This window comes from Ceratotherium simum, chromosome 3 (assembly GCF_057802395.1).
Source record: "Ceratotherium simum simum isolate JZ-2026a chromosome 3, ASM5780239v1, whole genome shotgun sequence".
NCBI lineage: Eukaryota > Metazoa > Chordata > Mammalia > Perissodactyla > Rhinocerotidae > Ceratotherium > Ceratotherium simum.
Genome location: NC_141902.1, coordinates 51,988,743 through 52,000,939, shown reverse-complemented (window position 1 = coordinate 52,000,939; position 12,197 = coordinate 51,988,743). Strand labels below are relative to the sequence as shown.

The following is a 12,197-nucleotide window of genomic DNA, read 5'->3' as shown; positions in this document are numbered from 1 at the left end:
TCTATTTTGGGGTAATTACTAGTGGAAGATGATGCTATTTAGGGGAGTGTTTCCCATCATGTGAATAGAAGTTTTTCTTTTATACTTTTATCTCATCATTAGCTGCCCCTATACAATTACATACATAATGTCAGATTTAAAATAATTGACATTTTGTAATTCACAGTTCACTTTTGGGAGGTTGCAAAGTTTAACAGTTAAGAGAGTAAGCTGGCTGGATTCAAATTTTAGCTGAATTATACAGCAGCCGTGTGAGCTTGGGCAAGTTACTTAATCTCTTTGAGCTTCAGTTACCTAAGATATAAAAAGGGGATAACACCTCCTGTAATTATTGTAATAAAGATAATACATGAAAGATGCTCAGGGCAGTGCCTAACAGAGAGTGATACCTAATAAATTTTAGCCACTATTATTAGGTTTATATTAAAATCTGTGGCAAAATGAATACAAACTGGATAGTTAGATACTGATTTGCAGATTACTGATTTCCTAGAGCATCTAAATAGCTTGAGAAGATGCTGAGGTTGGCATAGATGATCTCTGAAATCCTTTCAACTCTGAGATTTTATGAATAAGTGCAATGCCAAGAAAGAGTGACTAAGACTGAGAAACAACAATGAAGAATGGATTAATAATCCACTAAATGGTATTCACACAGGGGATGAGTGGGCCTCCCTGGGTACCAAGCCTGGGCTAAGTTACCTAGCTTCCTGGGTCTTGGTTCCTCATTTGTAACATGAGGTTAATATTACAACCTCACAGAGTTTTTTGTAAAGATGTAGTATGTATAGCACAGTACCTGGCATGGAGGAGACAATCAACAGCATCTATCATTAACATAATCAAAATGAAGATGAAGAAGATATAAGCTTTAATTTCTGGAAAACTTGAGTTTTTATAAAATCCACCCCCCCCCTTTCCTAGTTATTTCAATTTTCTCCCTTAACTTTCAGTAATAGTACATTAGTCTATATTAGTGCTTTTTGTCACAGTATGTGCTCACATAGCATACTAACAAGATATTTTTCTAGAGTGACACTGACATGTCTATACTCAAATAAATGTTCCTACCCTAACTAACTCATTTGGTGAGAAAGGAGAAAAGACCCTTTACAATCTATCATTTCTTTAATAACAAAAAGTATACTGGTCTAAATCATCTGAGCTCACTCTAACAGTACATATACTAAGTCACTCATAATACTGAGAGGTGGGCGCATCTAATCAGAGCTCTCTATGCCGAACATGACAATCCATCATTGTGCCCTTTTATACCCTCAAGCATACTCTAGACCCAGAGACTATGAATATTTCACCAAAATATAGGCTTGACAGAAAGTAGAGACATAAATTGGAGGCAGTCAACAAATACTTGTAGAATAAATAACTATGACATATTTTCTGTTGGTGGACTATATTTATTTTAGAAGCTAGCCTATCCTTAATATAAACATGCTTTACAACTTCAATTTTCTTGTATAAAGGATTCTTTGGTAGGAATCACCAAAAGTTCCCACATTTAAACACTGATTGGATAAGGTGTCAGTACACCTGAGGGTTGCAGTAAGCAGCAACACAAAATGGATTGGCCTGGTTAGGCTACGTATAAGACATAAAAAAAGGAAGCTAAGAGAATGAGGGTTAAATGCTTAATATGTACAGTTTCCTTTGGTGTTGGTGATGTTGTGGAACTAGATAGAGATGATGGTTGCACAGCATTGTGGATGTACTAAATGTCATTGAATTGTACACTTTAATATGGTTAATTTTGTGTTTTATTAATTTTACCTCAATATTTTTAAAAAGTGGGGAATAAAAGCAATTAGTATGCAAAGAACTTTAGACTTAGAGTCACAAAATCTTAAATTTTATCCTGGGTAAACAATCTACTAATTATATGAATGTGTTTTCTTTTGAGCCTCAGTTTAACGTTAAATCTATTATTACATCCACTGACCAGGAGGGCTATTGTACTGATGAGATGAGAATGTATATAAAACTACTCTGTAAACTGTTCAGCATTCTATTAATTTTAGTCAAAAATAAGGTGTTAATATTAGCACATGACATTTTTATTATAAGACAAAAAACTAGTCTCATTTTTTTAAGTTCCATGTTTCACTTAGTTCCTCTTATATTAATGACGAAACAAGAGTATTAAATTGTTTATTAAATATATAATAGATATATATTATGCAAATAAGCCCCAATATGAACATGATAGCCAAGAAACCAAATTTCTTCTAATTAAAAGTGCACCCAGCAGTATAAAACATGGGGGAAAACAGAACCATTTGTAGGATGGGATTTGTTGTCTGATGCACTTACCAAGTGCTGCAGAGTCATGGAGTGGTCTTCTCCTGGAACTTGTGGCAGAGAATGAGTAGTATGGTGTCCCAGGTTTTCCAGAAGAAGACAGCTGTGCTGGGCTTCCAAGCCCTAGGTCTTGTCTCAGGAGACTAGACTATAAAGCAAGGCCAATGAAACAAGTTATCATCCCACTGATACTGACCCAAACCTGAAATGTCATCACTTCTGAATAGTATCTTCAACAATGCCGTGAATTTAGAAGCAAGCAATAAGTTCTGTTTGAGTTCTATTAGACCATTGGTTTAAGCCCATATTTTCTCTTTTTCCCCATCCTCATGTTGCCTATTTTCTAGTAATTATGTAGATCCATACAACCTTATGGTTGAAAGACACTTAAGTTACTAGGTGGTTCCATCCTTTAATCATCAAGAATATTTTTGAAAAATGTCCACTCAGTTTTTGCTTGAATGCTTTCATAACCAGACAAGGGAGTTAATTCTGTTGTTTTGCCTTTTCTTTTTTCTTTTTGGATAGCTCTCACTGTTTGAAGAGTGCCAATATTTTTAAGACTAGCCATTCCTGTTTTCTTCAACTTTCTTAGGACATGGGTTTGAATGTCTTCATCATCCCTTACAGAGACCTCTAGATTTATTTTCAGTTTGTCAAAGTCTCTTGGAAAATGGAATTGAGGACAATGCCCCAGATGTGGCCTGCTTCATGCCGAGTAGTTTTCAACACCACATTTAAACAACTCATTGCTGCTAGCTTATACTAAGAGATTACAAGTGATCATACCCTATTACTCTTTATTGCATATGCTGCTGTTAAGTCATGTCCCTCCAGTGGTTTCTTTTTGCAGTTTGTGTTTTTTGGTCCCAAGTACAAGACAATATTTATCTCTGATAAAATTCATTTTGTTATATTTGATCCATAATAATCATCCATTCCGGGGCCGGCCTGGTGGCACAAGCGGTTAAGTGTGCGCGCTCCGCTGCGGTGGCCCAGGGTTCACTGGTTCGGATCCCAGGTGTGCGCTTGTTAAGCCATGCTGTGGCGGCGTCCCATATAAAGTAGAGGAAGATGGGCAGGGATGTTAGCCCAGGGCCAGTCTTCCTCAGCAAAAAAGAGGGCGATTGGCATTGGATGTTAGCTCAGGGCTGGTCCACCTCATAAAATAAATAAATAAATAAAGTGTACAAGTCAATGGTTAAAAAAAAAAAAAAAAATCATCCACTCCTATCTTTTAAAGATTCTGAGTCTGTCAACCAATGTATTTGCTAGCCTTCCTAGTATCCAGGCATAAAAAATGTGATTAAAAAAAGCAAAACAGGGCCGGCCCCGTGGCTTAGTGGTTAAGTGCACGCGCTCCGCTGCTGGCGGCCCGGGTTCGGATCTGAGCGCGCACCGATGCACCGCTTCTCTGGCCATGCTGAGGCCGCGTCCCACATACAGCAACTGGAAGGATGTGCAGCTATGACATACAACTATCTACTGGGGCTTTGGGGGAAAAAAATAACAAAATAAAATAAAAAAAAAAAAACATCAGGATGACAAGACTGAGGAGAGAGCCCTAAGGTATGCTACAGTGACATCATGAGACTTTGTCAAGTGTTTCACTGAAATCCAGAAATACAGCAGTTCTGACCTACTAACCTAGTGACTCTATCATAAAGCAAATGAAGCTAATTTGGCAGAATTTGGTTCCAAGCTTTCTAGTAGCTGAGGGAAAAAGAAGACCTCAACTTGAAACAGTGTTGGACACACTCGAGAGGATGCTCTCAAGTGAAAAGAGCTGTGTTCCTTCTGATACATTTAACATTCTCCTACCCCATATTTAATACCCCTTACTGCCATCACCATACCATCACCATCACCACGGTTGTCCTTACAGCCACTGTGTATCATAAACTGAGAAATAAACCTCAGCTCTGGTCATAAAGAATCAGTAGAACTTTGTAACAGTAGTCATGGTAGCCCAGTCCCTGCCTCCATTCTAATGATAAAGAAAAATTCTCATTTCAGTTTATCACATCATTTAATGATTTTAAATAATTTTTGTTATGTTTCAGCTTTAAAAAGATTGAGGTGCAGGGGCCGGCCCGGTGGCATAGTAGTTAAGTTCACGTGCTCCACTTCGTGGTTTGGGGTTCGCAGGTTCGAATCCCAGGTGTGGACCGACACATCACTCATCAAGCCATGCTGTGGTGGCATCCCACATACAAAATAGAGGAAGATGGGCACAGACGTTAGCTCAGAGCCAATCTTCCTCAGCAAAAAGAGGAAGATTGGCAACAGATGTTAGCCCAAGGCCAATCTTTCTCACCAAAAAAAAAAAAAAAAAAAAATTGAGGGGCAACTTACATAACATAAAATTAACCATTTTAAAGTTTCCAATCAGAGATATTTAGTATATTCATAATGTTGTGCAACCATCACCATCTAGTTCCAGAACACTTTCATCACGCCAAAAGGAAACCCTGTAACCATTAAATACTCACTTCCATTCCTCCCCTCCTCTAGGCCCTGGCAACCACTTATCTGCTTTTGTCTCTATGGATTTACCTATTCTGAACATTTCATATAAATGAAATCATACAATATGTCACCTTTTGTGTCTTGCTTCTTTAACTTAACATAATGTTTTTGGAGTTCATCCACGTTGTAGCATGAATCAGTACGTCATTCTTTTTTAGTGCTGAAGAATATTCCATTGTATGGATACACCACAATTTGTTTATTCATTCATTTACCCATTGATGGGACATTTCGGTTTCCAGTTTTGGACTATTGTGAATAGAGTTGCTATGAACATTCACATACAAGTATTTGTTTGAGTACGTTTTCAGTTCTTTTGGGTATATACTTAGGAGTGGAACTGTTGGGTCATGTGGTGATTCTATGTTTAACTTGTCAAGGAACTGCCAAACTATTTTCCACAGTGGCTGCACCATTTTACATTCCCACCAACAATGTATGAGGGTTCTAACTTCTCTACAATCTTGCCAAAACTTGTCACTTCCTGTTTTTTTAATTACAGTTATCCTCATAGGTGTGAAGTGGTATCTCATTGTAGTTTTGATTTGCATTTCCCCAATTACTAATGATGTTGAGCATCTCTTCATGGGTTTGATGGCCCTTTGTATATCTTCTTTGGAAAAATGTCTATTCAAGTCCTTTGCCCATTTTTGAATTAGGCTGTCTTTCTGCTGTTGTATTATAAGAATTCTTATATGTTATGTTTTGGATACTAGACCCTTATCAGACATGATTTGCAAATATTTTCTCCCATTTTGTAGGTTGTCTTTTCACTTCCTGATTATGTCCTTTGATGTGCAAAAGTTCTTAATTTTGATGAAGTCTAATTTATCTATTTTTTTCTTCTCTTTCTCGTGCTTTTGATGTCATATCTAAGAATCTATTGCCAAACCCAAGGTAACGAAGATTTACCCTTATATTTTCTTCTAAGAGTTTATAATTTTAGCTCTTCTACTTAGATCATCGATCCACTTTGAGTTACTTTTTGTATATGGTCTAAGGTAGGGGTCCAACTTCATTTTTTTGTATGTAGATATCCAGTTGTCCCAGCACCGTTTGTTGAGAATAGTATTTCCTTATTCAGTTGTCTTGGCACTCTTGTTGAAAATCAACTGGTCACAGATGTTTGGGTATATTTCTGGACTCTCAATTCTATCCCATTGGTCTGTAAGTCTACCTTATGCTAGTTCCATCCTGTTTTGATTACTGTAGATTTCTAGTAAGTTTTGAAATTGTCAAGTGTGTATACTCCAACTTTATTCTTCTTTTTCAATACTGTTTTGGCTAGTTAGGGTTCTTTGAAATTATATATAAATTTGAGGATCAGCTTTTCCATTTCTGCAAAAGATGCCATTGGAATTATGATAGGGATAGCACTGAATCTGTAGACTGCTTTAGGGAGTGCTGCCATCTTAATGTTAAGTCGTTCATCAATGAACATTGAATATTTTTCCACTTATTTAGGTCTTCTTTAATGTCTTTCAGCAATACTTTGTAGTTTCCAGTGTACAAGTCTTAAACTTTGAGGTTAAATTTTTTCCTGGGTATTTTATTCTTTTGGATGTTATTGTAAATGGAGTTATCTTCTTAGTTATTTTTGGTTGGTTCACTATTAGTGTACAGAAATACAACTAATTTCTGTGTGTTCATCTTGAATCTTGCAACTTTACTAAATTTAATTATTAGCACCAATAGTTTTATTTGGATTCTCTCTATATAAGATCATATTATTTGCAAATAGGGATAGTTTCACTTCTTCTTTTCCAATTTGTTTTTTTTTTTAAATGATGTTTTATTTATTTTATTTTATTTTTTTGTGAGGAAGATCAGCCCTGAGCTAACATCTGCCAATCCTCCTCTTTTTTTGCTGAGGAAGACTGCCCCCGGGCTAACATCTGTGCCCATCTTCCTCCACTTTATATGGGACGCCGCCACAGCATGGCTTAACAAGCAGTGCGTCGGTGCGCGCCGGGATCCGAACCGGCAAATCCCGGGCCGCAGCAGCGGAGCGCATGCACTTAACCGCTTGCGTCACCGGCAGGCCCCATTCCTTTCCAATTTGGATGCTGTTTATTTCTTTTTCTTGCCTAATTGCTCTGGTTAGAACTTCCAGTAAAATGCTGAATATAAGTGGTGAAAGTGGACATCCCTATCTTGTTCTTGATCTTAGGGGGAAAAGCTTTTACCATGATATTAACCATGGGTTTATAAATGACCTTTATCAAGTTGAGGAAGTTCCCTCCTATTCCTAGTTTACATGTTTTTATCTTGAAATCCCTTGAAAGGGTACTGGATTTTGTCAGATGCTTTTTCTGCATCAACTGGGATGACCAAGTGATTTTTTTTTCCCCCTTCACTGTATTAATGAATTACAATGATTAATTCTCATATGTTGAATGACCCTTACATTCCTGAGATAAAACTCACTTGGTCATGATGTATAATCCTTTTAATATGCTGCTGGATTTAGCTTACTAGTATTTCGTAGAAGATTTTTACATTAATATACAAAAAGGTATTGGTCTGCAGTTTCCTTTTTTCCTGTGATATTTTCTATCTGGCTTTTGTATCAGGGTAATGCTGGCCTCATAAAATTAGTTAAGAAATGTTTGAGAAGGATTTGTGTTAATTCTTCTTTAAATGATTGGTAGAATTCATTAGTGACGCCATTTGATCCTGGGCTTTTCTTTTTTGGGAGGCTTTTTATCACTGATTCAATCTCTTTACTTGTTTTAGCTCTGTTCAGATTTTCTATTTCTTCTTGAGTCAGTCTTGGTAGTGTGTATGTTTCTAGGAATTTGTCCATTTCATCTGAGTTAGCATAAATTCTTTTTTAATCCTTTATATTTTTGTAAGGTTGGTAGTAATGCTCCCTATTTTCATTTCTGATTTTAGTAATTAGACTCTCCTTTTTTTCCTTAGTCAATCTAGCTAAACGTTTGTTAATTTTGTTGATCTTTTCAAAGAATCAACTTTTGATTTTGTTGAGTCTATTGTTTTTCTATTCTCTCTTTTTTAAAATTTCTGCTCTTTGGTTTGGTTTACTCTTCTTTTTCTAGGTTCTTATAGTGTAAAGTTAGGTTACTGATTTGAGATCTTTCTTCTTCTTCTTTTTTTTTTTGCTGAGGAAGAGTCGCCCTGAGCTAACATCTGTTGCCAATCTTCTTCTTTTTGCTTGAGGAAGATTTGCCCTGAGCTAACATCTGTGCCAGTCTTCCTCTGTTTGGTATGCGGGTTGCCACCACAACATGGCCATCGACCAGTGGTTTAGGTCTACCCCCTAGGACCTATAAACCCAGGCTGCCAAAGCAGAGCACACTGAACTTAACCACTAGGCCATGGGGCTGGCCCCTCTTTCTTTTTTTTTTTTTGTTGAGGAAGATTAGCCCTAAGCTAACATCTGTGCCAATCTTCCTCTATTTTGTATTTGGGATGCCACCACAGCATGGCTTGATGAGCAGTGTGTAGGTCCGCGCCCAGGATCTGAACCCGTGAACCCCAGGCCGCTGAAGTGGAGCACGCAAACTTAACCACTATGCCACCAGGCTGGCCCCTCTCTTTCCTTTTTTTTAATGTAGGCATTTACAACCATAATTTCCCTGTGATCACTGCTTTCATTGCATCTCATGTTTTGCTATATTATATTGTCTTTTCATTTTCATTTGGTATTTCATTTTTGTAAAAAAGCCTATTCAACAATTCTGGAGCACACATGAAGTAACCAATGTACTAAAGCAGCTAAAGATCATTACATCTTTCAGAAATGCTTATGATTAAGAAAACAATTTTTTCAGACTCCTCAAAGGTAAATTTTTCTTTGAACAGAGTTGATATCTTCCTTTATAAAGAACAAAAATGAAGAGAAGAGGATTTCAATCACCAGACAATATGATGTGTACATGAAAAGACTACATAATATCATTGTAATTATTTAGCATTAATTGCACAAATTCCAACAGACAGAAGGTTCAACAGATTGGGAAATAAAGATGTGATTATCAGACATAAAGGATAAACAGTTTTCCTTAAGATGATAATCTCCAGGAGAAATGATAAAATTGAGAAAACAATCAATATGATTGTAAATAACACATGTATTTTTTCTATCTTTATAACAAACCATTAGTGATGGATCTCCTAATTATGTTATTTGTGTGAGTAGTGTGACCTAGGAATCACCAAGTCTCCCACATGTGTTATACTGAAATTTCATTGTCACATCTGTTTTGTGTTTCTTTCTTGCTTTTTTTTGCCCATGCAAGGCACATTCAACATTCTTCAAATAGCGATCAGAATATGGCTCATAGTATGCTAGATGGAACATATTATTGCCAAATGTTTGAGAGCAGGGGTCATGTACCTTGAAATTTTCCTTTAAACATCACTAGTCTTTTAAAAGCATGTTCCCTGCTCAGTACAAAACTGACTTTCATGATAACATGTTTTGAGGCACCTGCTGTATTTATTAATTCATTTGCATTTTCTCATGTAGAAGGCGCATATGAAAAGTGGTCATTGTACATACATAAACAAATACATGAGAGGAGATAAGCATTCATACATCTCTTCACGGTGCTCCTTACAACATTTCCCTGGCATATAAATACTAATTGGCATATAAGATGATTTATATTAGGGATCAACAAACCATGGCCTACAGGTGAAATTTGGCCTTTTTGTGGAAATACTTTTATTGGAACACAGTCTCACTCATTCATTTATGTATTGAGTATGGCTGGTTTTTTTTGAGGAAGACTGGCCCTGAGCTAACATCTGTTGCCAATCTTCCTCTTTTTCTTTTTTCTCCCCAAAGCCCCAGTACATAGTTGTATATCCTAGTTGTAGGTCCTTCTAGTTCTTCTATGTGGGACACTGCCTCAGCATGGCTTGATGAGCATGGAGTAGGTCCGTGCCCCGGATCTGAACTGGTGAACCCTGGACCACCAAAGCAGAACTCACAAACTTAACCACTGTGCCACGAGGCCAGCCCCCGGCTATGGCTGTTTTTGTGCTACGATAGAAGAGTTGAGTAGTTGCAACAGAGAATGCATGGTCTGCAAAGCCTCAAATATTTATTATCTAGCCTTTTTTAGAAAATGTGTATTGACCCTTTAATGTAATGCTTTGATGGAGGGACAAAGGACTGACTTTGGAGGATGGTGAAGAAGTCTGTCTGCTTAAGTTATAAGATAAAGATGGATTCAGGGCCGGCCCGTGGCTTAGCGGTTAAGTGCACGCATTCCGCTACTGGCGGCCCGGGTTCGGATCCCAGGCGCGCACTGACGCACCGCTTCTCTGGCCGTGCTGAGGCTGCGTCCCACATAGATGTTAGCTCAGGGCTGATCTTCCTCACACACACACAAAAAAAGATGGATTCAGATGAGCAAAATGTAGCTAGTGAGTTATTCCTTCAAAGAAGTCAAATAACAGTCATAATAAAGACTAAGAGAAGCACAGAATAATCTAAATCGTGAATGCGAAAGTGCATTTCTCATATTCCTAAAAGTAGATGGAATGTCTACAAAAATTTTTGATGTCCTGGAAACAGTATGGGCTTTAGAGTTAGCTACCTGAGTTCAAATCCTGACTGTATGATGCCTGGGCAAATTACCTATCATTAATGTACCTGTTTGCTTTTCTATAAATGGATGTATTACTAATTAGCTCAAGGGTTGCTGGGAGAAGTAAATAAGGCTTACGTAAAAGAGAGTAGTATGATTGTAGGCCCCAGTGAAAACAATAACAATTTCATTTTTTCTTGTGCCATAGATTACCACATTCTAAGCATAACAAAAGAATGAAAATAAGATGAATGACATTTTTTGTTCTGTTTCCTGGGCACAAACTCTTTGTCCTAAGTAAGGAGACCTCATCTGCCCTGAATCCAAGCTGGTTGAGTTACAACTCCCAATGGCTATGGTAAGATAGGATGTTAGAAATAAGAAAGAGAATAGACAGGCCCCTAGAGAGAGGGTTGACAATTAAAAGCTAAATCCCAAGAAGAGTGTGACAGATTCAAACTATATCAATCTAGATCAAGAGTAAATATAAAAATGCCAACTTATCCTCAAAATGATTCAGCAGAAGTGTGTATATAAACCCAGATATAGCATACAGACAAACATATATACACACACATATTGAGTGAAAGAAAAGGAATGTGTGTGTACAAACGTGGTGAAATGTTAATTGATAAAACTTGATTAAGAGCACACGGATGCTCACTGTACTATTCTTGCGCCTTTTCTGTGTGTTTGTAATTTTTCAAAATAAAAATGTACCATCTCAGTTAATATTTACTGCAATCTTATTAAGTATTATATAAATTTTCTATTACACAGATAGCAAGTAGTAGAATCCTAATTTGAATCTAGGTCTGTTTAAGAGGCTTTTTCCTCTTTCCTTCTACAATAGTCCAGGAACCTAATTACCATTTATAAGACTGCTAACTTGAAAAAAATATTAAGTGACCTGTAAATCAATTTGTGGATTATAATCCTAAAGCTGAGTTATCTATAGAACACATACTCGTAGATTTTGCACATATGCATGGAATAATAGAAGAAAAACAAATTTTTTTAGGAAAAAAAGTTTACTTGTTACCAATTGTAGTGTCGATAAATCTTTCTCCTTACTATAGACAGATATGGAGATGTGGTTAGGAAATACCCTGTCTTCTTGTTTTACAATTAATATTAATGCCAAAAAAGATACAGAAGCTGTTCTTCACTCAGCCTAGGATCCTAATCACAGAAACAACCATTTCCCCCTGTTTAATCTATATCATGATCTATTTGATTAGGCAAAATAAATGTAGGAGAAATTGTTTCTTTTTAAGAACACAAGATGATATTTTATCCTGTTAACTAAAATGAACTGTTCAGTACTATAAGAAATACAAAAGAAGTTTAAGACAAGGTTTTCTCCACAAGGATTTGATAATCTAGGAAATAATACCCATGAAACTAATGGGAAATATGACTAAAAAATCAAGGGCTAAACTATATAAGCTTAACATTTTGATATTCTACCTCTAATAAAATCATATATTTTCACTTCATTTCAAACATTTTGCTAACACTAAAAACACACACAATCAACTATTTAATTTTTTCCTAAAATAAATTTACGTATCAGCTCATATTATTGATTTTGCTGCCTACCTAAAACAAATGAGAAGCAATTATTGATTACCACTGATCCTGTCCTGGAGGGATCTCAGGCAAAAAATACACAAGTATCCCAGAGGATACAGAACTAGGCAAAGCAGTTTTATTCTGCCGACCTGTCTTATTCAAGGCAGGATTAGGATTCTGAAATGACATAGCACTAAATTTCTTAACATACGTTTA

At 36.6% G+C, this 12,197-nt stretch overlaps 1 protein-coding gene across 15 annotated transcripts in view; it reads right to left on the bottom strand.

Moving 5' to 3' along the window:
• TCF12 (transcription factor 12) overlaps positions 1-12,197 on the bottom strand; it is a 373,333-nt gene that overhangs the window by 81,098 nt on the left and 280,038 nt on the right. For all 15 annotated transcript variants that reach the window (XM_087427661.1, XM_087427651.1, XM_087427653.1 and 12 more), the window contains one exon: positions 2,329-2,464. In XM_087427661.1, coding sequence (XP_087283787.1) covers positions 2,329-2,464 — 136 coding nt within the window. The remainder of the gene's footprint in view (positions 1-2,328; positions 2,465-12,197) is intronic.